General features: G+C 42.4%; 1 protein-coding gene across 4 annotated transcripts; it reads left to right on the top strand.

Annotated features, from left to right (window-relative positions):
* Nucleotides 1–3977: 3977 nt before the first annotated feature.
* On the top strand, nucleotides 3978–26110 carry Tbc1d7 (TBC1 domain family member 7). 4 transcript variants are annotated; one of them, XM_015494024.2, is made up of 8 exons: nucleotides 3980–4292; nucleotides 5601–5720; nucleotides 6872–6952; nucleotides 9826–10013; nucleotides 15322–15459; nucleotides 22400–22545; nucleotides 24534–24663; nucleotides 25892–26110. In XM_015494024.2, the coding sequence occupies exons 2-8, from the start codon at nucleotides 5609–5611 to the stop codon at nucleotides 25976–25978; spliced, it is 882 nt and encodes a 293-aa protein (XP_015349510.1). In that variant the 5' UTR covers nucleotides 3980–4292; nucleotides 5601–5608; the 3' UTR covers nucleotides 25979–26110. The 4 variants fall into 4 exon arrangements, with proteins under 4 accessions (XP_048655770.1, XP_015349510.1, XP_015349509.1 ...); XM_015494023.2 differs by having other exon boundaries at nucleotides 3981–4203; XM_048799812.1 differs by lacking the exon at nucleotides 3980–4292 and adding an exon at nucleotides 4465–4676.
* The last annotated feature ends 905 nt before the right edge of the window (nucleotides 26111–27015 follow it).

Below are 27015 nucleotides of genomic sequence, written 5' to 3'. Positions count from 1 at the left end.
GACTATAAATAGGATCATGCTGAACATACTAATTGCTAAGCTGTTTATTCACCTAAATATATCTCATTATTGGAAATTCACTTGCAGTACCATTCCTGGTGATCACTTCACTTGACTGCAAGCTCTCTGAGGGCAGCTAGTTCACAGAATTGGTAAAGAGCAGTAGATCAGGACTCAAGATCCTACAGTCAAACCAAGAGCTGACCTTCCCTTCACTGCATTTCACTGGGCTTCAGTTTTCACTTCCGTAAAATGAGTAAGTTAAACTGTTTCCTCACCAAATTTCCATTTAGCTAAAAATTATCTGATTTTATGATCTTTGACTTCTTGCTGTGCCTTCTGCGGAGATCTGTATAGATCAGGCACTCAGTAAATGCTTACTGAATGAGGAATTTTTTCCAGTGGAAAAGTTTATATCCTAAGTCGAAGTGTGGCATATTTTATGAATCATTCTAAGATTAGCAGACTGTAAAATCTCTCCTCGAGACTTTAATATGCAATAAAAGAGTCAAAGCAGGTGCATAACCTTCATAACACACAATAAAAATGATAGATAGGAGAAGAAAACAATGAGCTGTGGAACAGGGGCCAAAAAGGGTCATCGAGCTTCCCTCCTGAACTGCATCTGGAACCAATCTCCAGTTCACCACTTCAGCCTTCCTTCTCCTTCCATCACCCCCACCTCACGATCAGGAGTTCATTCTGCATGTGTACAGATTTCCTAGACTGCAAGTCTAAGCTTCAGGCACAGCCCCTGCAAACAGCTGCCCCTCAGGAAAAGGGTGGGCACACCCAGAGCTTTGAAACTCACGCAGTACTGGTCCATTCTCCCAAAAGCCAACTTGCCCATGGGAGTCCACTTGCTCTTGGTTGTACCCCAGTGCCTTCAAGGAACAGATGTGTGTGTGTGTGTGTGTGTGTGTGTGTCTCCAAATTTTATAACTACTATGTGTAGGATAGTTGCTCCTCTTTTGCACCACAGCCTCTTGCTGGGTCATGAGATGACTCTGTCACCATCTGTCTGTTCTGTTCCCATTATTTAAAAAAAGCAAATTTAGGTTTTGCCTCTCAAAATAAGCCCCTTGCCTTTGGGATGAGTGTCCTGCTGGCTCTGAGACCTGTGGCTTTGGACCTCTCCCTGTTTCTCCTACCTGTGTCCTGCTTGATCTCCATTGCTTTTAGAAACTTCACCTGCTTAATATTTTCCCACTAAAATAAAGTTTGCATTCTATCCTGCTACCTTTATTCTCTGTCTTGACACTAGAACTGGCAAAGATTCATGCAAATATAAGACAGGGACAAGGCAGAACTATCACCAGTGGTTAATGGAACACTTACTTGTTAAATGGCCCCAAGTGCAATACACAAGCTATGGCCCTAATCAGAGGTTCTATACCAGGACGGTTGGACATCTATGACTACAGCTACATAGCACATTTGCCACCAGCTTGGACAGGTAAACTAACCTTGCTTCCCCCTAAGAGGACTTCCTGTGTACAATTATGCTTCCCAAGAAGGGACTGTGAAAACTCACCACTAGGTCCAAATGATAAGGTATGAAAACAGAAGCTATTAGAAAAAAATTTACAGGCATAATGTAATAGAGTGCATACAATCCCATGAGTCTCATCATGCCAAGCTTAGGCCAGGCATAGGGGTCTATAAGCATAGTGAGACGAAGAAACAGAGGTGAATAAGCATAGAGGTCTATAAGCACAGTGAGACATGCCTCTTTGAGGGCATGTCCCCATGACCTAAAATCTCCGTTAGGCCCCCTAAATACATGGGCAACTGGTTATTTCACAATTAAAGGTTCCTGCCATCTGTGATAGCACCAAATGGAGGACCAAGATCCTTTAATATGTAAGTCTTTGGGGGGACATTTTAGATTGAAACCATAGCACCAATCAGGCTGTGATGGGATTTTTACTACAATAATTGTAGTTGCTACTCAATATGAAGACAGTTGCCTTACAGCCATAAAGTCATTGGGCATCCATTTCCGCATCTCTAGAAAAAGAGGAGCAAGAGGTTGAGGCTGATGGTATTCGATAATGATTATCTATTAAAGTGAATTTAAAAGTCGAAAGATATGATGCCACTTCTAAACTCATTCTGCTGTTATTAAGCTCTCAGGTTTAGTTATACGCACCACACTTGATGGGACTAGGTGACCTGTAAGGCCCTTAGGATCTTGAGACTTTATTCTATGACCAGCAGAATAATTATTTCCATAATTTGGTAAAAAAACAGTTGACCACCAGAGGGCAGTACGATTACAAGGCAGTAAGGCCTGATGGGGCCACAAAAGGACAGTGCACCACAAATGAAGTGCATCTGTGACTTTTAAACTCCACAAAATTTATTGACTGTCTTGATAATTTGTGTGTCCAACAAATAACAATGACCTCTAACAGCTCACAGCCCAAATATACAACTTAAAGAAAGGGTGGATGCCCATTCCCATTCATTCTGAGTCTGTATTAAGCACTTTCTGAGTGCCAGGCACTGTTCTAAGAATTCAGGATTCATCAGCTAACAAAGAAAAGACCAGTAGACCAGTAGAACTGACATGGGGTAGGAAAGTACCTATTAGAAAATGAGGTCAGGGTCAAAGAAGGCAGATCATGACCAGCTGCAAAAGCTACTGTGAGGACCATGGTTTTTACTCAGTGAGGTGCAGTGATGCAGGATTTCATGCAGAGACGTTTTCAAAGGGTCACCTGGGCTGAGAGCTGGGAATAGCTTCAAAGAGTTTCATCTCCTATAGAAGCTTCATAATATTCAGCTTATCAGCTCATCCAAAAGCACAGTGAAGGGCAGTTAAAGGTAGGCATATTGCTGTCACCATTTAGCAAACAGCAGTGAGTGTGTCCATATGTATCCCTTCTGTGCCACATGCAAGGCCTTGTCCCAAGCATTTCACACACTTCTATGACATCCTCTCACTATTATTAGCTCCAAGTTAAAGAAAAAGGAGATTGTGCAAATTAGTGACTTGCTAATAGGTTTTTAGATTAGCTAAATGCAACTCACAGAGATCATGGAGACTTTAAATACTAATGTGAAAAAACACTTCCTAAACAGGGTTTAGCATCTCCATAGGAAGACCTGAAGATAATGTTGGCAGGGGACTGTGAGGGGCATGAAAGTTTGAGTTAAACCTTCTTCATTTTTAAGTTCTGTTTAGATACTACATCTCAGACTTACCTGCACTGTAACTAGGCTGATTTTCTCTTAGAGTGTGGTGTCTCTGCATACTGTTTTGTAAAGGCAGGAGGTTTTAAAGGAGACAGTATCCACCACTGAACCCTGTTTTTCTTTTAGACCACAATAGTTTCAAAAACAACTGGTTAGGGCTGCATTCAAGCCTGAGAACCAGTGGAGGTAAGCAAAAACTTCGATAACCATTTTAAAGATTAACTTTGTGACAGCTGAATCTAATACAAATTTGGGTTTGCATTTGGTGTAACTTCTAGTTTATTTTTATAGCATTTGAGAGGCTGCATATACAACGATAATGACCAGACCATAAATAAAACTGAATTCTGACCCACAACCTGCTGCAACCTGAGCAGAGAGCTCTTTGTCTACAACCGCTCTGCTGTCCAGTCACACCTGCAGGGAGCCAGACGGCGGTCTTTAGGAGCAATCCAATAAGATGAACAGGAACTCACATAAAAACCAGCCCCGAAAGGCACGGATTTAATTAATAACTTAATTTTCCTAATTTTGCCCCTGCTTCCAGTTTAGGACTAACCAAAGCAGCGGAACGCCCTCCTCCGCCAGGCCCACCCCGAAGCCCGCCCACTCCTCTGCCTGCCTCAGGGTCACGCCCAAAGACAAGGGCCGGGGGCTAGACGTCAGGAGCAGCCTCTCCCCAGCCGCTGCAGTCTGGAGTCGCAGCGGAAGCGCCGGATGGGCGGAGCTTCCTGCGCACGCCCTCTGCGCACGCGCGCGCTCGGGCCCACCCCACGTGGAGGTGACGTCACGTCCGGCGGCCGGGGCGGCGGCGGCGGCGACGGCGTGGGGTAGTGGCTCCGGGTCTGGCCGAGAGCCGGCAGGTGTCCCAGCTGCCTTCCCGCGCTGGCTGGGACTCGCCCCCCCCGCTCGCTCGCTGGCCCTCTCGGTGTCCGCCGGCCTGGCTTCCGCTGCCTCCCCGGGACCTCTCAGTGTGAACCCGGTGTGCTCCCATTCCTGGAGGTGAAGCATACCTGACAGGGACCGCGGGACCTGCGGTCTGGGGCCAGTTGTGTTTACCTTTCCCACCGGGCGGACGCTCGCAGCAGGAGGTGTAATGGACAGTGTTTCCTTCAAAAGGGCCTTTGCCTTAATAGTACAGTCTAAGAATGCTTGTCCTCAGGCCACAGGACCTTATCGTTGTGCAGCTGTTTGAATGCTTTTAAAAAAATAAATCTTCAAACTCATTCTGCATGTTAAAGAGTTACTTTTTTTGTTGATTTTTTTTTTTTTTAACATCTGATGGGTCGTCAAAGCTCAGTGTCCTTTAGAATTGATTTTCCTAAATGAATCCTAATCTTGTGTCTGAATCGGTTTAGAAGCTATCTGTTCAGTAAGGACAAAACTCCTTTCTGGTCATTGGGAACGTCTAAAGATTTTTAACTCTTGAAGACTTACTTTTTTTTTTTTTTTGCACCAGCTCTTTAAGCATTTGGGTAAGGCAGTGCAGTAAGTTTTTGGAAAGTGCATTACATTTTTACTGTTCTTGAAACACCAAATTAATTCCATTTTTTCTTGACTTACCATCAATATTATGATGTCAATATTTTGAAAGAACTGGAGGCCACTGAGCGGTTGAATTCTCTTGCCAGATTTTAAATCGTTTTCTCTGCCTCTAACTCTGGTATCACTTGTCAACTGCCTAAATTCCTTACCCTCTTCTGGTTGTAATTTACTGCTGTTAATCTGTTGTGGGTTTTGAATTTTGATAATTACATTTGCTAGAACTGTGTTTCGAGTAAAAGAGAAATAAGGGAAGGACTTGTGTCTTTTTACTTTTACATAATATCTCATTTTGCAAAATGCCCATTTTAGAAAGCACTGCTAAGAAAGAAAATTAAAATCATCTGGGATCTTAGTACAGAAAGATAGCCATTGCTAGCATTTTGAAATATAGTCTTAATTTTTAAAATTAATAAAAAATCATAGTCTTTGGCGAAAACAAAGCCAGAATTATAGTATATACTGTTTGGAACCCCTTCTGATAACATATCTTATCTGGTCTTCCCATTTCACTAATTTTTTTTTTTTGCACATTTATAATAGACATAGAATATTCCATTGTGCTAGGAGCTCTAATAAGTAAAAATAGGAACCCTAGTGCATAAACCTTGTGCCATCTATTTAAGCAGAGGATTGTTGGCTTTTGTTTTGGTTTTTGGTCAAGGTGCTTAGATGAAACAGTGTTAGAGTTGTGTGAATGGAAAGATTTAATATTGAATCCTGTGCAAGGGGAGGCAGTTTATCTAACTAATTGAAAAGGTGGAGAAAATCATTGAAAAATTGCCTAAATTTTCATTCTTTGTTTCTAGGCTCACTTATTTATTTGTTTTCCTATGTCTGTCTCTTTTTCCTCCAAGAATGAAACATGACTGAGGACTCTCAGAGAAACTTTCGTTCAGTATATTATGAGAAAGTGGGGTTTCGTGGAGTTGAAGAAAAGAAATCACTGGAAATCCTCCTGAAAGATGACCGCCTGGGTGAGTTTTATATGTTTAATTAAGCTCATTGATTCTCAGTCATTCTAGGTGTTCTAAAGTAAATAATTACCTTAAAAGATATCGAGAGGTCAAGGCCTCGGGCTCAACCCCAGTACCACTACCCCCCCCCCCCCCCACACACACACACAATCCAGGGTGTTATTGATACATTTGTTCGTGACATGGTGACAGATTGGTATATTTTGAAAAAAGTTGTAGGTTTTTCAGACTTATATTTAACTGAGAGTCAGAAGTTTTTGCATGGCCTCTTAAAAAGTCAAGACTGTTTTTTCTTATTATGCCTGCATATTTTCTTGAATTTCAGATATGTCATCATAACTTCTAGGTAAACTTCTGCAACAACTCAGTCATGATATTCTTTTATGGAAATAATAAGGCTGCATTATATATTGATATTTTAGGCTAGTAATAATAAAGCCCACCATTGATCAAAGTGGAACAAGCTAAACCATAGTTAAAAATAATATCTTATTTACATGAGTAATTTTTGTTTATTTGTTTTGCAGGGCTGGGATTGACTCAAGGGCCTTATGCATGCTAGGCAGGCAAGCCATTACTGAGCTACATCCTCAGCCCATCTAGAGTGCTTATAAAGTTTCAAAAATGTTTATCATCTGGTCATTAGTCTTCATTATATAGTCTGTGTTTTAAGTATGCTGGCATTAATCTTCTCCTTTAATAAGTAGAGAAATAGAGGCTCATAGCTGTTAAGTATAATTTATCAGGATTTTCAGGCTAACTATACCACTAGAAGCTATCGGAACTTGGCAGAGTCACTTAACTACCTTGAGCTTCAGTTTCTGCATCTTTAGGACTGTTATTACCCAACATGCTTGTAGTATGGATTAAATGAAATAAATCCTATAATTTTAACTGCTACCAATATTATAGGGAATGTAATAATATATGCCAAATATCTCTTTTATGCCATTTATTATAATTGTTTTGAATAGCTAAGTTGTTGGAAGACCTTATCTAAAAACCAGACCAATATTGCCTTGCCTTTCCTAAATTTGCCGATTCCCCTGAAGAAATGTCTGAACTGTACTTTCAGATTTAAAAAGTGAAATGCATTTTACGTACTGTGATGAGCATGAAAAGCATCTAACTACTGTTTCATTCTTCTTTAGATATTGAGAAACTTTGCACCTTCAGCCAGAGGTTCCCTCTTCCATCCATGTACCGAGCGTTGGTATGGAAGGTGCTCCTAGGTACGAAACCTAGGAGTTGGTAAATGTATCTTCAAAAATATTGAATATTGGGATCATTTTTCATCCTCCAGTCAGAACAAGGAGGATTTATTTGTTTTTTTTTTTTTGCTGTATCTTGGGTCTTCCTCAGAAGACTGCTCACTATAAAACCCTTTAAGATGGTAACTTTAGCAGCAATACATTAAATATTACTCTTGAGTATCAGTTTATTAGTAATGCAAAATAAAGTTCCTGAAATAAAATGTGGAAAGAACATTGGACTAGGAGAGAAGAGAATTGGTCTTTGCTGTCAGCCCAGAAATCTGGAGGAAGACCCAAGATACTGGGCCTCAGTTTTTGCATCTGTACAGTTAGAATATTGAGCTAAATTGCTTGTAGATTTCTGTGAGTCTCAGTAGTGGAGATATAACATCCTGCCCAGTGCTATTGGAGTCAAAAGGAGTCACTCTACTAGAAGTGTGAGTGAGTCACTTTCAGTGATGAGTGGCAGAATGAGAAGAACTGACTTGCTTAGTTTCTCTGGAAGAAAAGGTACCAAAAGTAGCTGGCAGCATCCCCTTGGCGCCCAAGATTTTTTTCCCTACCATTACTGAGCCGACTGAAGCACATAATACATATTTATTATTACCTCCCATTTTTTCTTAAAAAACAATTCAAATTTGTCAGCTCTGGGATAGTAGTACTTTATCAGGAATAGGAACTATTACTGTTATTTGCTGGGCCTCCCTGTGTGCCTGTCACTCAGCTGAGTAGTGTACCTAAGTTATTCAGAGTAACCCAATACAGGGGTAGGCCTCTGTATCCCGTTTTAAGTGTGCAGAAAATGACTTGCCTAAGGCCTCAGAGCCCCTGTCAGGAGATAGAGCTGGGGCTTAAGCTTTTTGTAGAGCTCACTTGAAGGTAGGCTGGATTATGAACCTCACTTTCTTTTTAAAATGTGTATATTTTCAGGGCTTGCAAAACCTGCAGTCCTAAGTGTGGTTGAATAATATGGAGGCAGAGAATACCGCCCAGGAAGCACTGCACAATGACACTTTGTTGTGCAGCTTTCAGCCTTTGTGCACTCATAATCTACAGATGTGGGGACAACTATTTGAGTTTTTGTCTGAGTGTTTTTGCCTAAATCGTACTGTTTCCAGGGACCATCAAAATAAATTCCTTCCAAGATGGCAGGGTTCAGTTCTGCTGGGAAGTACCACATGTCTTAGTGACTCCAGTGGATTAGTCAGTACCCTTGTGCTCTGCAGCGTTCCTGAGTGCCAGGGCCTATCGGGCTTATCCTCACCTCTGTTTTTCTTACCTTTATCATGTAAGTCATTGCTCTGTTTGGAGTTAAAGGCACTGGGAATTTAGAGCTGTCACATTAACAGCTTTTTGATTTTTCAGGGATCTTTGGATGCTGGCTTCCTGGTAACATTTTGGGTAAATGTTAGAAACTTTTTAGAACCAACTCTTAGAAAACAGGTTTAAGATTTAATGTGGGAAGCACTGTGCTGCTGTTAATGGTGTGAAGAAGGTCCAGCTACAGCTGTCTCATGTGTATCAGCCCAGATGTGTAGAACTCTTCAGTGTGTCCCCTGGCTTCTCTGAAAGCCTGCATGGAGCCCTGAAGCTACGGTGCATGTAGGTTCATTTCAGGAAAAGGAACATTTAAGTAGGTTTTTTAGCTAGAGACTTTGAGCTCATCTAACTGCTGTTTCTGGAATGTTCTTTGGAATTCTGGATCTATGGTGCTTTGAAGAGGGAGCCATAGTCAAAATGCTCATCCTAGCTTAGCCTGCCCAAGCTTTATGTACACTGATCTGTGTATTCATCACAACAGCTGTATAGAATTAGGGGTTACTGTTCCCATCGTTCAGATGGGGAAGCTAAGGCATAGGGAGATGGAGAAAATTGCTGCAGGTCCCCCAGTCAGTTAATTGTAGAGCAAAAAATTAAACCCAGGAACTTCGGCTCCATAGTCTGTGCTTCTGTACAGCCTGGTTCACTGAGTGAGGCTGGAAAAAGTAAAGCTGAAAGCCTTGAAAATTCATTGTCCTCAGATATACTTAGTAGCGATGGTACTTTTTCTTATGAGGACTCTTGGGGTGTTGATTCTGCAGAGAACTTTCAGTTAAGTGTTTGCCCACTTCCTGCCTCTGATAGATGAGGAGACACGTGCAGAGGGACTGACATTATTGTGAGAGTCCTGGTGTTAGCACGTCTGGGAGAAGACCCTAGCATTACTGTCCAGTGGTCTTTCCTGTATATTTTTTTCCATATCATTTGCTTGTTAAAAAAAGAAAAGAAAAAAGACGTGGTTTTTATGCCAAAGCTAATGAGTAGATCCCACATTTAATGTAGTGATGAGCATAAAATGTCATGATGATGAAGTATAAGTTGACCTCGTCAAAGAAGATCAGGGACTTGTGTGGCCCTGAACATTTGATATTTTGTGAATAAGTTTTAACTATTGGGAAGAGAAGGATTCAGCAGACTGTTGGTGTTTCTGAAGTACAGGAGGCTAAGTGCCAGATCCAGATAGAGGCCTTTAAAAGTTAACAGTGGCGCGGGCTGACAACCCAAATTGATTTAAACCATTATTATAATTGATGTGGTTATTATCTTGAAATCATGTGGCATACTTATTCAAATGCTTTGGTGGTGTCATTTCATTTCTCTTTAATACTAATGATGTGTCATCATTCAAATGTTGATAGCATTTAACATTTCAGATTGTTACAGTGAGAAATTATAAAGAATCTATATGGTAACTAAATATTTGTGTGGATTCTAGTCTCTCATGAGCTGCTTCTTATACGATTCTTTTAATATAAAAAAGATTTGGAGTGGTGTCTCAGGGTTCTGCCTTTGTTTTCCTTTTGGGTCTCTAGGGATCCTGCCTCCACACCATGAGTCTCATGCCCAGGTAATGATGTACCGCAAGGAGCAGTATTCTGATGTCCTTCACGCTCTGAAAGTCATTCGCTTCGTCAATGACGCTACGCCTCATGTTGAAGTCTATCTCCGCATGTATCAGCTGGAGTGTGGGAAGTTGCCTCGAAGCCCCTCTTTCCCACTGGTTAGTGGTCACTTTTGCTCAACACATAGCCCAACTCTTGACTGTCCCGTCTGCCAGCCTTTGATTGCATGAGGTTTGCCTTAGAAACTTTCACTGACGCCCCATTGTGAGTAGCATTAATAGCACATCTTTATCTGGCATCCATGACCTTGCACATTCTGACCTTGTGTACTTTTTAAAAATACAGTTTAAGTACGGTCATACATTGCTTACCAACAGGGATACTTCTGAGAAATGTGTTGTAAGGCAATCTTGTTGTTATGCAGACATTACTGAGTATATTTACTCAAACTAAGACCACCGTGACCAGGCAATTTAATCTTATGGGACCACCATCATATATTGGGTCTCTTGCTGATGTAATCATGTGGCACTTGAATGTATACAAACCTATAGAAAAGTTGCAAGAATATTATCAAGAATTCCTGTATACTGTTTTTTCTGATTCCCATTGTTAACATTTTATGGCATCTGCTTTGTCATTTTTCTTATAAATCCACACGTACTCCTTTTTTTAAACCATTTGAGAGTAAGATGTGGACATGATGCGCCAGATATCTTCACTGTGTACTTCTTCTTTTTTGGAAATAAAGGATAAAATAGGTTTATTGCTTTGCTGGCAAAGGAGAAACACAGGGGACTCCTGTCCCAAAGGCTCTCCCAGTCAGGAGAGTTTTAAAGGATCCCGTGGAGGGTTACATTCCAGGTGTGCTCTGGTAGGCAGTCCCAGGGCACCCTGATGGCTTGTTAGGATTCTTTGGTTAATTTGGGAGATATTCACTTCCCAGATCCTGAGCAGACGTCTCCTTCCTGTAGTGGGTGTGTTCAAGGGCACTTAATTAGGGGAAGAAAAGATAACACTGTCTCCCTAATCTTGGTAGGGAGGGCGAGAGGGGAAAAGAGAGAAAAAAAACATTAAAAAAAATAAGCCTTAGAGCCATGAAGGCTACATTCAGAAGGTGAAGGGACCACTGTTACATTTCCCCACTATCAATTTCTACCTTCCATTTCTGTGGAAAAGTGGGCAACGATATCTCTGAGCTACTTTGTGCTGAAAGAGGGCGAAGTTGGGGGGAAGTGACCCAAAGTCCTTGTTTTCTGTCGGGTGGGGCATGGACAGTTAAGGATATTCAGCATCACAGCAGTCCAGAGGTTCACAGTGGCAGTTGGACAGGGTATACATAGGCAAGGTTTATGCCAGGACAGCAATAAAGAAGACAGCAAAGGGTTACTTTTTTGGTGAACAATTAATATGAAAACAACTATATTTTAACCAGTTTTTGGAATGCAGGCCACTGTATGCTTCTCGAAGACAAGAACACCCCTATAAAATAATCCTAGTACAGTCATCAAAACTAAGAAGTTAACATGGATAGAATATTAACATGTAATCTACAGACTTCATTCAAACTTGACAATTTTTCCCAGTAATGCCCTTTGTCACAAACAATGAAAGTTCTGGATGAGGATTGATTTTGAATTATGAATTGCATTGTGTTGTCATGTTGCTTTATTCTCTTCAATTTGGGACAATTTCTTCAATTTTCTTATCTTTCATGCTTTTGACATTTTGAGGGGTATAGGTCATTTTGTAGAAAGCCCCTCACTTTAGGTCTGGCTGATGCTTCCTCCTGACGAGATCCAGGATGTCCACTCAGTGGGAATACCACATGGGTCATGCACGTCCTTCTCCATGTGTTGTATCAGGAGGCACAGAATGTAGATTTGTCCCATGAGAAGTAATGCTAGCGTTGATCACCTGGTGATGGTGTGCCTGCTGGGGTTGGCACTGGAAAGTTATCGTTCCCTTTGTGGAGACTATAAAACTACTACATGATTTTGTGTGTGTGTATGTGTGAGAAATTTTTTAAAAATTTCAAATTTACTTATTCTAATTTGTTATACAAGACATCAAAATGCATTTCAATTTGTAGTACACAAAAAGGGCACAACTTTTCCTGTCTCTGGTTGTTTACAAAGTAGAGTCACAACATTCGTGTCTTCATACATGTACTTAGGGTAATGATGTTCATCTCAGCTACATGATTATTTCTTATTAAACTTTTGCCCATGAGTTTCACCATTTGTTGATGATTTCAAGAAGTTTTTGAATTTTAATGTTTCATATTTAAATACTTCTGGAAATAGGAAAAGTAGTGCAGCGTCCCCAGATGCCTTTACCAGCATCCTCAACTGTATCGTTCATGACCCTGATGTAGTGATCAGACCCAGAAAGCTAGCCATGATGCTACTCTAGCAACTAATCTGTAGATCTTAGTGAAATCTGCCGACTGTCCCACTCATGCCCTTCTTCTGATCCCAGGTGCCATGTCTTCTTTAATCCAGAAAGTTCCACAGTCTCTCTTGCTCTTTCATGATCTTGAAACTTTTAAAGAGTACTGGTGGTAGAGCTTCTCTCCATCTGAGTTGTCGGATGTTTCCTCATGATTAAAGTCTGGTTGTGCGTTGTTCAAGAAGGCCACAGAGGTGTGATGATCGCTCCTGTTGCTGCTGGCCTGATCATCTGGTGAAGGTGGTGTCTGCAGCCTTCTCCACTGCAGTGTTACTGTTTTCCTCTTTGTGATTAATATGTAACTTGTGGTGAGGTTGAGGCTTATAAATACCCAACAACTAATAATTCTTGTCTGAAAGTTTTTAGTCCTCTGATTGCCAAATGGTGGTTTTCTAACTCCCTTATTCCTTCTGTGCTTATTAGTTGTTTTTCTTCTATCAGGAGAACTTTTCCCCTCTCTTGCTTATAGATATCAATATGGATGTATGATCCTTTCTTATTCAGTGACCTGTAATCTTTTACTGCCCTATTTCTTTTTGTGTTCAGAATGTCCCAGATTTGGCTGGTGGGAGCACTTTGCATCTGACACCTGTGTCATTTTGACAAGTTCCCATCATTTTGCATGTTGAGCTTTCTGTGCTGTGACTGTGGTACCAGCCCTCTCTTTTTGGAGGGGATGTGATATTCACAGACCGCAAACCTGGCACTAAATGTGCTCCTTTTTTCCTGGGCTGTCTTTGTTTCCAGGCACTCTGAGCAGAAGCTAGGAAATCTCTGTGCACACACTCACTCTCACTGGTATTCACCACGTCCCGTTGGTGGATGGATGGGTGGTTTTGTGTGGCACTGGGGACTGAACGCGGTACCTCACATGCTATGTGTCCTCTACATTGAGCTCGGACCCTGTACATCACATTCTTTCCTTCTTTCCTTCCATCTATCTATCTATCTATATTAAAAACCTCGAGTTCACCTGTTGGGTCTACTCCCACTCCAGTGTCTCAGGTTCTTTCTGACTGTCACCATGTCCGTGCTCCCAGTTCCTCTGGTTGCCTATGTGGAGAGGCCCCATGATGGGGCCTCAGTGTGTTTACTTCTTTACCCATTTCCCTGTGTGTAACCAACCCTGACAGCCCCCTTGGCCCTGGCCTGCAGGCCCTTGGGCTCCTTGGCCCTGACCCTCGGGGTGCAGGTGGTCTTGGATGTTCACCGCCTCCTCAACCCTGACCTCTCGTCACCCCTCACACCTCCTTGGCCTTATCTGTTTCCTCTCCTAACCTCACTGGATCCCAACCGCTTTTTAAACTTCATCCGTAGCAAACCTTTCACTCTCATTACTTGGACTACTTACCGTTGTGAGAGAGGGAAGAGGAAGGAATAACTATAGAATCTAAGCTCTGGCTGTTTTGGTAGTCCTCTCTGGGCATTTTAATGAAGGTTTTATGTGTTTGTTTGGTCAACAGGCTGCATGGTCCAAGCAGGGATTTGTTTGAGAGCCTGGTTATTCTATAAAATGTTCATTTATTGTAGATTGGGCTTTGACTTATTTTTGTTTTTGCAGTTAATGTTGTGGAACCCATGGACAAACCTCAGAACTAATAAAGGTCATCTACTTCTACTGAATTTGTCAAGAGAGAAGATCCCTAAATAATAACTAGAATTTTTCACTTGACTAGTACAGTGGGGTTGCGAGCACCACACGAGTTCTCAACCTACACATTAGACTAGGTTAGATAATCTGGTAGCTCAAGAAACGTAAATGAGGGGCTGCAGCTCCCACCCCACCCTGTTCAACCTTTCCCGGCTCTAAGCCCTGACACCTTCATTGCAGTCTTGGGCACACATGCCGTTGGAGTGTATTTTTTGAGTGTGACACCACACCCTCCCCTGGCATAGAGCCCCAATCATTTTTTTAAAATTTTTAATCTGTGTGATTAAAAAGAATGTATGATGGTGCTTGGCCAGGAATGTGATGCCTGAAGGGCATAGGTCCTCTTCCCTTAAAGAGGAAGTAGTCAGGGACGTGCCAGTTCTGGGGCCACCTTGCACTGTGCCCAGGGCTGCCTGGGAACCCCAGAAAGGAGATTTTTCTCTCTTTTTTTTCCTCTCCTTCTCTGAACACATTTTAAAAAAATGGTTAGGGAAATTTATTCTCTATGATCCTAGCTCTGCTACTCTTGACATTTTATGAATATTAACAAGTTGGAAGAAGTCTTAAAAATGAGATACTTTTTAATAAAATGAGACTTTCCAGGGAAGTAGAATGATACTTACTAGTTTCTTTTTAACATTAAAATCCTTCATACATGAAAGCTGAGGTGAAAATGTAAAACTTTTGTAGATAATAATGGTGTTTTAAAACAAAGCACATTTCCACATAAGGTTCTAGTAATCTTATAGATTACTCTGTTGAAATTTACTTGAGGGTTTACTTTCAGATCTGGGTGTTGATGCATACTTTGAGAAATGCCATTGTTTTGATTCCTAAAGTTCTGATTCTAAGGATATTAATTTTTTAGATGCTTAAAGTTAGAACAAAATTCTCAAGGCATGTATGGATGCTTTGAAATATAGTAAAACCTTAGTTTCTTGAGTCCTTCAGTATTTACAAATTACTGTATTGACGATCTCTTTGGGTACTGTTTGTTCTATTGATCACATCTGTTTGAAGAATTTTCATCCAGCTCTGAGAATATTTTGGGGTGGAGAGTCAGTGCCTTGCTCATAATGGACATTGACTTGTGATGGGTTAGTGTTAGAAGTTGGAGAATTTGTGTGCTCAACCTGGAACCCAGCTGTTGATGAGCTACGCTGATTGGAGTGGATTCCTGTGGACGCCCATGCTCATCTCCCCCTTGCTCTGCTCTTTACCGGTGAACTCTGCTTTTTGATCCCACTTTGATTTATTAATGCAGCCTCTTCAAAATTTAGGGGGCAAGGTTTCATTTTTGTTAAAGAAATGTGTCTTCCTCCCTTCTCCTGCCTTGCTCTTGAGACTTATTATTAACCTTGCAGGAGCCAGAGGATGAAGTATTTCTTGCCATTGCTAAAGCCATGGAAGAGATGGTGGAAGACAGTGTCGACTGTTGCTGGATCATCCGATGCTTCGTGAACCAGCTAAACAACAAGTACCGGGATTCTTTACCCCAGCTGGTGAGGGGTTGTTTTGTTTGGGGCTTTTGAGGGGTGAGCAGTGGTCCTGGGGTCATCAGTGAATACTCTTACCTCCTATCGCTGCTACAGTTAGGAGGGAAGCCTCTATTGCAGGACTCAGCAAGGTTTTCTGTAAGAGACGGATGGTAAATATTTCCAGCTTGGTGGGCCAGATGGTCTCTGTTGTAACCAGGCAGCTCTGCTGTTGGAGCACAAAAGCAAACAGTGCACTGGAGAATGGTTGGGGCTGGCTGTGCCCTGCTGCAGGCCAGAGTGTGCCAATCCCTACTCTGTGGTGTTCCTTACCCTGTTCCAGAATCCACTGAATATATTGAGAATGATCTCTCTGTGTTAGTTAAGGTGTACATATGCCTGCATATAATGGAAGCCCAAGAAGCTTGTTTTCTTTCATGTAATCAGAAGTTCAGAGGTGAGGCAGACCAGAGCTGGGACTGTCCTGCCATGGGGAAGATAGGACTTCTGCTCCTGTTGTTTCACTCCAGAATTCTTCCTCTACTGTTGCTGTTGGACTGATAGTTATGGCATCCACATTCTGGGCTGGAAAGAAGGGAAGGAAAAAGAAATGAAGGAGGAACTGGGTGTGGTGGTGAATGCCTGTAATCCCAGCGGCTTGGGAGGTCAAGGCAGAAGGATTGCAAGTTCAAGGCCAGACTAGACAACTGAGCAAGACTGTGTGTCAATGAAAAGGGCTGGGGATGCAGCTCAGTGGTAGAGCACCCCTGGGTTCAAGCCTAGAATGGAAGAAAAAGAAAAGGCGAAGGAGGAAGAGGGACATGTCTGTCCAGCCTACCACCCTTAAGCAGATTTCCTTCTGCATGTGTGCAGGGACTCTTCTGGTAAGGTAAGAAAGTCTCCAGTCAGGAGGTGTTTCATACACTTTACTTGCTGGACACCAGAGCTCCGCAGCCTGTGCACTGAGTGTGGAGGTCACCTTCAGGATCGTGGGCTTCTTGCGCGAGGGCTGTTGGACCACATGGCGATGTCCTGGGAAGTGGTCGAGAGACAGAGTTTGAAGGACAGTTTCCACTGGATGCATATCATTTCACACCATCATAAAGTGAAAGAATCTTAAGCTAAGCCATCATAAACTGGGGGGAGTCTGCTGCTGGCCTCCACCTGCTGTGGATTCTGGGAAACATGGATTTTAAAAGCTTGGCACATGTTCATCTCCTGTTAAAATGGGGTGCAGTTAGTGAAGGAGGGGTGTGTGGACGTGGGGCAGGCACCAGCTCTCTGCGCCGTGCCCTGGCTTGGGAATCCTGACAGCCAAAGGGCACTAGCTTGAGGGGTAAGCCAGTCTCCCTTGACCATTCTCTTTCTTCCCCCCTTAGTCAGCTAGTGTATAGGAATGAATCTGTTTTCCTTGGTTATTGAGTTGTTCATTTGAAGGTTGTACGGATGTGGTTACTGTGCTCTGGGGGGAGGGGGAATGTGGGGTGATGGTGGAGGCAGGTGAGCCCTGGGGATCACTGGTGGAGTCTAGTACTGACCAAGAGGGAGGGCCATGGGCCCTTCAACTTCATGGAGCTTTTATGAGAACAGTTAATATGTATTTCAGTTAAGTAAAATTTGATTTTTAGGGTTCTAAAATTTGATCCACCTAATTGATTTCAATAAAAATAACTGAATCATGGAAGGGGAGCATAAGTAAATGTAATGCTAGTTGCCTAATTAAATCAGAAGATCTCAATTATATATGGTTTAATTAGCTTTTCTTGTTTAATATTGGAGTCACTGGCATTATTTTTAGGAAGGTAAGTAGTATATGAACATATTCTTAAAAGAAGTTAAATAATCCACATGGATCTCTGATTTCCTAAATCTTTACCACCTGCCCCCACTCCCTTACCTTCTCTAAGCAGTAAACCTTGCTGTCACCTGGTGAGTATTCTTCTAGACTGTCACACACACACATGTGTAAAGTGATGTTAAAAAATCACTTAAGTAGTATCATTCATGTGCATGTGGCCCTATAGTTCTTGGGTTTGTTTTTATTTTTAACATAATACTTAGAGAAGTTTCCACGTTGGTACAGATAGTTTTCAGACCTGGCTTCTTTCAGTACACCCAGAAGCTTTTCAAAATTCCTGCCACCTTTTGTCCTTCACCCAGGCCAGTTTTATCAGTCTCTAGAGGTGGGGTGCTTGGGTGCTAATTTTTCAGAAGCTGGAGGCAGTTCTGTAGTGGGAACCACTTTCCCTTCTAATTCACTCATAGTATTTCCTGTTGTGAGTTTGGCATAATGAGGAGGCAGAGCCGTGCTGACAGGAGACCTCTCTGTAAGTTCCCTGTGTGTGTGTCTCCTCTAGGTGGGGGTCTCTAAGCCAGTGTGCGGGTGAAGGGGAGACATCTTTAAAATCTGTGTGTGCCTTGTTAAAATCTTAAACTCCATGTCAGTTTATGCCCCCCAGACAGACTACGAGGTCTCCTCTTTCCAACCCCAGTGTCTGCACCTGATGGTGTCCATCTCTGAAGCATTTGTCCATCTGCTGGTGAAGTGTTTCTCATGTTCAGTTGCGTATCTGCAGTGTTGGGAGAGGTCGAGCAGTTTGCATATTTCTGGTTATTCTTTCCTTTCAGGAATCATGAGCATAGTCTGGAAGTCTATCCTTTACCTATTGCACAGGTTGGGAATCATCCCCGTCTGTTGAGTAAGACTTTTAAGATTTGATAAAGTGGAGTTTCAGTATTCTTTTGCTTGTTTTATATGTTAAAACAACCTTTCCATCCCAAGATTTAAAAACATATTTTCTTTTAACATTTAAAAAATGCTTAACATTTTCAATTTAGTCTCCCTTCCCAGGGATTTCTCACTGAGAGGTATCAGACAGACACCACTCTTTTATACCTGCCTACAACACCACAGTCCTACCAGCGCCCCCTCTCCCCCTCTGTTTAGCACACTGAGAATATTCTTCATGTCAGGAGTGCTAAATTTCCTTATTAACCAATTACTTCTTTTCAGCATGTCATCTCTGTGTTTACAGAAGAGAATACTGAAGCACAGAGAGATTCAGTCATTTGCCCAAGGTCACACAGTAACTAGCAGAACACACTACTTTTTCCATTTTTTTCCCCTCACAGATTCAAAATGCCATCTTTATTATATATGGCATCGCTGCTTGTATTTGTACCTCTTTTCCAGGTTCTTTTTTCCATGGAGTTATTTGTCTACTCCTAGGCCAATACCACATAGTTCAGTTAATACAGATTTCTAGTATATTTTGATAGCTGGTAGGAAAAGTTTCCTCTTTCTTTTTCAGAAATGTCTTGGATATTCTTGAGTTTTCTTTTTAGGAATGAATTTTAGAATGGGAAAAATACTAAAGTCCCATAAACCTTGATCTCCTCATTGGTAAAAGCAGAGTTTATTTTAGTAAACACAATATAGTGCCTGACACGTATAGTTTTTTAAAGGAGGTCTTGAAAAGCTGAACTTCCTGTTGTTGCTGTTTGATTTGGGCTTCAGGCGATTTGCCTGTTGAACTTTGGTTTGAATGGTGCTGTCTTGAAATTCCTTGTTGTCTTGCAGTGGATCTCTCCCTCTTGGTCTGTTGTCAAAGCAGAGTTTCCGTTATCCTGGTCTGTTACTTCTATTTTTGTAGTTTGACCAGAGAAATTTGTGCTCACAAGGCGCAGGCTGCTTTCTCACCACTGTCAAAGGTGATCAACAGTGACACTGAGGTTCCAAGTGACGTGCTTGTCACGTTGCATAGTTTTCGTCCCCAGGATTGCGTCAAGGCTTCCTCCTCACTGGCTTCCAGAATTCTGCTCTTTGGCAAGGCCTCTCGTGGCCACGGGGAGTGGAGGCTAGCCCGAGTCGCGTGGCAGGAAGGCCTCTTCACCCAAACTCAGTTGTGCTCAGTCAGCAGAACATGTGAGTGGTCTTTGTGCGGCTGTCACCCTGTCTCACAGCCAGCCTAACAGACGTGTTAAAACGAGCAGGCAGCAGCCTCTTCCTATGGGTGCGTCTCTTGTCGGGTTCACCGTCTGTTGATGATGTGCTTTATCATCTTCAACAAGTTAAGAATCTGGGTGCATGGGAATATTGGAAAAAATTTTACGGAAAAATTTAGAACCTAAAGGTTCAGTGGTAACAGAATTATAATAGATTTTATTTACCATTTGCTAAGTGCAAAGATATCAGGCAATACCGTTCATTAAAAATATATACATCCATGTTTGAATTCACCTGCTTTCTTAGCTTAAGCAGTAGCCTGCAGCACACATTCTTTCCCATCCTGCCGTGAGCCTGATGTGGCTGGCGATCCTGCCCTAGTGGGAGGTACCGATACTCCACAGATTTTCAGGGCTCTGTGCTTCTCCATCGTGTGTACATTCCCTAGTTTATTCAGCCTGTCCACTGTTGGCCACATGGGTGTGTCCACCTTTCAGTTGTTACAGAGGCGCTGTTACAGATGAGCGGCTTTGTGCCTACGTCTCTTCACGTTTGCCAGGAGAGTTTTGGTGTAGATGTCCTAGAAGCAGATTGGCTGGATCAAGGGGTAAATGCATACATGACTTTCCTAGAGATGACCCGTCCCCCTCACAGAGCTCATGGTCTTCTGTATCTTCGGGACCAGTGGATCCATTCCTCACAGCCGGTTCCCCTGAGTGGGTGTGGTTAGTCTTTTGGAGTTTTGCCATCCTTGAGGCTGATCCGTGCCTCAGGGTAGCTCTAGGTTGTACTTCCTTATGATACACAGAGTGGAGGATCTTTTCAGGTGGGTAAGAGCAGTGTGTATTGTTTTCTATAGCGTTCTTGTCTCTTTCCTTCCTATTTTTTAGAAGCTCTATTTAGGGCTACTAACCCTTTAAGGTTATTTATTAACCTGGGAAAATACTCACAATTTGTTGAGTACAAAAAGCAGAATCTAAATTGTATATTCAACATGAGCCCAACGAATGACAGACCGAAGTATGTGTGTGTGTGTGTGCGTGTGTGTATGTGTGTATGTGTGCATGTGCATGTGTGTGTGCAGGAAGAATGGATGTAGTGCAAAACACATGACTGGTGGTTGTCACTGGATGGTGTGATTATAGGTGACCTTTGAATTCTTTATTTTCTGCATTTTCAAGATTTCTTATACTAGCATATTATAAATCAGAAAGGAAAATTTATAAGAAATTAGCAAAAAGGTGAACACTGAGTGATTATCAGTATATTCCTAAACTTCATATTAATTCATGGTATTCACTTACTCAAAAATTAACATATCTGGTGTTTACTATGCCAAGTCATGTTGTGAGTCCTGGAGATCCAGCAGAGAACAAGATAGGTGTGCTCCCTGCCCTCAGTGAGCTTATAGTCTCATCAAGGAGAAGAGACATAACAGAGGATGATTTTAAAACATTCTTCTGTGTCCTGTTTATTACCTGGGCTGACTTGTGGATGAAATTCTCTTCGTAGTGAGACACAGGACTCGTAATGAGATGGGTGGGCCGGAGCCTCACTGAGTGCCAGCACTTGCCTAGCGTGTGCAGGGCCCGGGCTCCATCCCCAGCACCACAAGATAAAATAAAGATGTGTGTGTTTCACCCATGCACATGGATCCGTTTGGCAAAACCGGCCCAAATAACAGAGTAGGCCTGCCCTTTTTGGCTTGTCCTCTGGGAACACCCCTTGTTTTGAGGAATCTGTGTGATATCCTTGAGGAGCTTGGGGACTGTAATAGTGGAACTATAATTTTATGGGGAAGTTACAGAAACAGAAAGTAGTTAAAGAAGCCCTGAAAGAGAGGGGAGAGCTGGGCCAGATGTTAATATGGGGTCCCTCCTTGGCTGACTCCTGTTCATTCTTCTGGGGTCAGCTCAGCTGTCACCTCTCCTGAGGAGCTGTTTCTGCTTCCCACACGTGGGTAAGATTCTCCTGGACGGGCCCCCCATCTCCTGCTTGCCCATCACCACGTCTTAGCATCATGCTCTATTGTAGCTGCATCTCTGCTGTCTGTCTCATTCCGGCTCCTTAAAGGCAGGGACTTGAACTTGTCTTTTGCTCGATTCCTTGCATGGCACACATCTGCTTCAATGGACACTGGAAAGAGTATAAATGGCCTTTTTGACAGAGCGGAGAGGAATGGGTATTTGGTAACAAACACTTGCATTTGTTTTGGTGAGATGGGATCTGGTGTACTCTTCATGACAGTGAGTACAGACCTTGGAGTTTGCCCCTCAGTGTCCGTTCCTTGCCAGTGGACCCTAAATCCAGTGCGGGTCTGGAGAGCTGGCTCTATTGGCTCCGCGGGTCTTCCAGATTTGGCTCAGGTGAGGGAGGCTACCAGACAGAATCCAGGTGCCTGAGTTATGTATCTGTTCCAAGAAATCCCCGTGCAGGCTTGTGTGGTACAGTGCTCATCCTCGGGAAGCCCTGTTGGCGGAGCTTCCTGTGCTCAGTAGAGCAGTGGTGCATATCTGGTCAGTGGCTGATTGGCTCCTTCTTGCCACCATTTATCTGTCCCATTCTTCCTCTTTCTCCACACCTTAACCCCACTCTGTTTATTTGGCTTGACCTTTCCTTATCTCCTCCTCATCTGCAATGTACAGCTGCTGCAGACCAGCCATTAAGGTTGTGGCCTTTTTCAGCTTCCATAACATTCCAACTTTGTTTTGGATTTAGCCTTAGGCTGTTGAATCGACTTAATGCAATTAGAGTGACCAGCTCTTCTGTTCTGCCTGGAACTGTCCCAGGTTTAGTACTGAGAGTATTATGTCCCTGGAAGGCCTCCGGTCTTGGGAGTCTCCGGTCTTGTCCGTTGCTGACCTGGGCACTGCTGTGTCACATAGGACTGGGAGATTCTGAAGTTTCATCCTCTAGCACTTCCTTGAATTCAGCATGCAAACTTTTTTTCATCACAGGCTATAATATCAGGTGACATTATGTCATAGGAAATGAGTAATCTCTCTTCCTGTTGAATTTTAGCCAAAGGCTTTTGAACAATACTTGAATCTGGAAGATAGCAGACTGCTGACTCATCTGAGAGCATGTTCTGCAGTGTCCAAGCTTCCTTACGATCTCTGGTTCAAGAGGTGCTTCGCAGGATGCCTGCCTGAATCCAGTTTACAGAGGCAAGTATTTTTTTCACAGACAGACCAAAGACCTGGAGTTCAGGAAGAATCCTGGTTTTCATGTGACCATCCCCCAGCATGTAAATTGCTTTAGAAGGAGAGGGTAGTTTGAAGCTACGTTCTCCAGCAGCTGCCATATCTGCACATGATTCTGCTTATTTCTGAATACACACTTAGAAAAATGGAGGGTCCCCTATGTGTAGCTGTGCAGCAGTCACACCTGAAATGTCTCCAGAAGTTCACGGAAGTGTGAGCTCTTCTTTCCAGAAGTTGGCAGATCCTAATCTAGCAGGAATCTTCGTCTTATTTTAATCATGACATCCTTAAAGGAGCTGAGGGCAAAGATATGAGGCGTAAGCAAGTCATTCTTAGGCACGTGTTTTAGGCATTTCTGAGTCCCAGCCCTACCCCTCCAGGACTTCATTGAGAAGAAACGCTGGACACCGAGCATTAGACTAGGCAGTGAAGTGTAGAGTCTAACACCAACCTTCAAAGTTTTAGGAATTATTACAATGATCATGTTAGATTGGTAGTGGCTCCTCAGCCATTGGAGAAGTTTAAGGAATCTGTCTCCAGATAGCAGTGATATTGACTTTATCTCATATTTCGTGTCCTTCTTTTGTTGTTGCCTAATTGTATAGCATTGGGGGATGTTAGTAAAACAAAACCTTTGGTTTAGGATCTTCTTTTCTTTCCCTGAAGATGTTGGGTTTGTAACAGGAGGGAATGGGCCTTTGGCACATTCCTAGCAGAGTAGTAATTTTTTTTGAGGTTTTAAAAATTTTACTTTGTTATATGTGATAAAAGAATGCATTACAATTCATATTACACATATGGAGCACAATTTTTCATATCTCTGGTCGTACACAAAGTAGAGTCACACCATTCGTGTCTTTATACACTTACTTAGGGTAATGATTTCCATCTCATTCGCCGTCTTTCCTACCCCCACGCCCCCTCCCTTCCCCTCCAACCCCTCTGCCTTATCTAGAACTCGTCTATTCCTCCCATGCTCCTCCCCCAAAACCCCCACTGTGAATCAGCCTCCTTATATCAGAGAAAACATTCAACATTTGGTTTTTTGGGATTGGCTAACTTCACTTAGCATTTTATTCTCCAACTCCGTCCATTTACCTGTAAATGCCATGATTTTATTCTCTTTTAATATTCCATTATGTATATATACCCCTTTTTCTTTATCCATTCATCTACTGAAGGCATCTAGATTGGTTCTGCAGTTTAGCTATTGTGAATTGTGCTGCTATAAACATTGATGTGGCTGTGTCCCTGTAGTATGCTAATTTTAAGTCCTTTGGGTATAGACCGAGGAATGGGATAGCTGGGTCAAATGGTGGTTCCATTCCCAGTTTTCCAAGGAATCTCCATTACTGTTTTCCAGATTGGCTGCACCAGTTTGCAGTCCCACCAGCAATGTATGAGTGTGCCTTTTCCCCCACATCCTCACCAACACTTATTGTTGTTTATATTCTTAATAGCTGCCATTCTGACTGGAGCGAGATGAAATGTTAGAGTAGTTTTGATTTGAATTTCTCTAATTGCTAGAGAGGTTGAACATTTTTTCATATATTTGTTGATTGATTGTATATCCTCTTCTGAGAAGTGTCTGTTCAATTCCTTTGCCCATTTATTGATTGGGTTATTTGTTTTTTTGGTGTTAAGATTTTTGACTTCCTTATATATCCTAGAGATTAGTGCTCTATCTGATGTGCGTGTGGTAAAAATTTGTTCCCAATTTCAGGGCAGTAATTTTTAGTGAACTTTCCACTTTCCTTTGCTGATGATTATGTCAAGAATATATTTCAGTGGTTCATCTATTTTGTTGTTTTTGATGATTATTTAGCAGTAGTTCTTATCTGAAGCTTATACTTAAAATAGGAGTAATGTAATCTTATTTTGTAATTTGAGATGTCTAGGTGAATATAAATTTAAAATTTATGTAATTTGATTATATCTCCTTATTTTTGTAGGGTTTGGGATAAAGTTGTAAGTGGATCCTGTAAAATCTTAGTTTTTGTAGCTGTGGAAATTTTATTAACTTTTAAAATAAAAGTAATGGCACTGAACAATGCGGAGAAGATAACGAAATTCCTGGAAAATGTAAGTGTACTTTATTTGATTCATTTTTTTGTGTCGGGGACTCTTTGTTTCTTTGTTTTGTTTTGGTGCTAGGGATTGAACCCAGGGCCTCCCACGTGGGAATCAAGTGCTCCACTGCCAGCCACACTCCCAACATCTTGATTCAATTTTGAATCTAGAAATGAAGTCAGGTTAGCAAGCCAGATTTCTTATTGCATTAAATTATTTCCGAGAAATAATATAGTATCTTTTTAACACTAAAATAAACGTTTTTGTTTTTTTTTTTCCTTAAAACATGTCTTTTTAAAGTTAGCCTCTGGATTGTAATGTGTGTACCCCTGTCTGGGGGCTGCTGGTCTGAGCAGCAAGGCCGTTGCTCTAGTGTGCCCACTGGGGATCAGAGCGCCTTTCCTAAGTGACTACCAAACAGGCATGTTTGGAGATGTAGCTGCAATTTTTTCAATGGAGTAAGAACCCTGATGTCTTAGATTTTGTATATTCTTTCATTTCTGTTACTGTCTCTGGTGTAATCTCAGTAGGGTTAGTCAGTGTGCTAAAGTATTATCTAATACATATTGAAAAAAGACCCAAATGAATCAGCTTTGCCCTCTGAGTATCTTGAAGTATCTTCTACTATATAAGAGGTGAAAGGAAGGAGAGCTAGGCCTGCATGAATAATATATCATAGATAGGACCCCAAATCTATCCTTTTTTCAAAAAATAGGTGTACACAAAACCTTTGTTTTATTTTTATTTATTTTTATGTGGTGCTGAGGATTAAACCCTGTGCCTTTCATGTGCCAGGCAAGTGCTCCACCACTGAGCCACAACCCCGGCCCCCCTCCTCCATTTTTTTTTAATTAATATTAACATTTGAATAGTGGCTTGGAAAATAATTAGTACTAAGTGAAGATGTGTTCAGCAAATGAATCAAAAACATCAGTGTCTGTGCTGAGTATTTTTCATGATCCTGTGAACAGCTCTGTGAGGTTGGGCTGTCATTTCCCCCATTCTAGGGGCTCTGAACCCACCCTGAGCCCCACGATCAGTGGGCAGTACAGAATTTGAACCTGGCTGTCTACTTGGTATGTTCTCAGGTGACTTTAAAACAATCCTTTTATGCTGTACTTTCTGAACAGTAGTAAAATCTCCCACGGAAATCAGTTTTATCAGTGAGCAGTGAATGAGAGAAGGTCCTCAAGTTCCAGACACACACGTCTGTCTCACCCAGACTGGTTGCTGTTCACAGATTCCCCAGGACAGCTCGGATGCCATCGTGAGCAAGGCCATTGACTTGTGGCACAAGCACTGTGGGACACCGGTGCATTCAGCCTGAGCCTCCTGATGGTTGGGGATGGTCTGTCCTCTGGGCACTTTGTTCTTGTCACCAGTCTACTAAGCTGATTGGAACAGTTGTCTTGCTCTGGTGCTCAACGTGAAATTTTTTTCCCCAGTAAAATAATTTAATGAAAAAAGCTGGTGTTGCCGTGTTGTGGATCAGCATCTTCACTCACACTGGAATGCCAAGTTCACTGTTCAAGGGTGGTTAGGAAAAAGCTTCTAGTTCTGGAAGCAGTTCTGTCTGGGGGTGGGTGTACTCAGGAGCAGAGAGCAGCCTGCCCCACCTCTCTCTAATTAGCACCAACTCGTCACTGTTGAAGCTCTATTTCTGGGATAAAAAGCAATTTCCTTTGGTTGACACCTCAGTTTTATCTTTTGTTGGTGCAGAACTTGTTTAAATCTAAGCTTCCTTCTCAGGCCTCATCTTGCTAAATAGGCTTAGAAATAGTCGTTTCGCTCTTTTTCCCTGTGACAGTTGAACAAAGCCTTTATTGAACAAAATATGTCTGGATCTACCAATTAGGCGCGGTGCTTGTTTGGAAGTCGCTGCACCCTTGCGTTCTCCTCACTGGCTGTTAAATGCCGGGTAGACTTGAGGGAGCCGTGCTGCACACAAAGGGCGTGGGAGGGATGGCAGGTGAAGATTAATAGCCAGTGACCCCTGGGCACATGGTGCCACACAGTCGTCACTGTTCACGGGACAGTTGCCGGCTTTGAGACTGGGGAGTGAAATGGGGCCCTTTGTTTCAAATTTACTCAGCTGTCTGACCTGCAAGGGCCTGAGTAGTGAATAGAAGTCTCCATCCCACCCCAGCCCGCCCCTCAACTGGGAGGCAGACGATGAAATTATGGACAGTTATAATCCCAAGAACAGAGCCCCCAAGGTGTAAAATACCTGTTGAGAAAGAGTTCAGAGAAAATGGAGCTGATAAACCCAGCAGGGACCTCTGTACATTGTTGAGAGCCACAGCCGAAGGGGCCCCAGCAAACTTCCAGCTGCCGGCTGATGATTGGCTCACAGCGGCCCCAGCA

This window comes from Marmota marmota, unplaced genomic scaffold (genome assembly GCF_001458135.2).
Source record: "Marmota marmota marmota unplaced genomic scaffold, marMar, whole genome shotgun sequence".
Classification (NCBI taxonomy): Eukaryota; Metazoa; Chordata; class Mammalia; order Rodentia; family Sciuridae; genus Marmota; species Marmota marmota.
The sequence above is the reverse complement of the archived record's forward strand: the minus strand, read 5'-3'. Positions and strand labels throughout refer to the sequence as shown.

Bases quoted from the DNA above. Each gene is read 5' to 3' on its own strand.
- Tbc1d7 (XM_015494024.2), top strand. From the start codon at position 5,609: ATGACTGAGGACTCTCAGAGAAACTTTCGTTCAGTATATTATGAGAAA. The intron at 5,721-6,871 runs GTGAGTTTTATA...ATTCTTCTTTAG, and splicing joins CCTGAAAGATGACCGCCTGG to ATATTGAGAAACTTTGCACC. The intron at 6,953-9,825 runs GTACGAAACCTA...TTGGGTCTCTAG, and splicing joins GGTATGGAAGGTGCTCCTAG to GGATCCTGCCTCCACACCAT.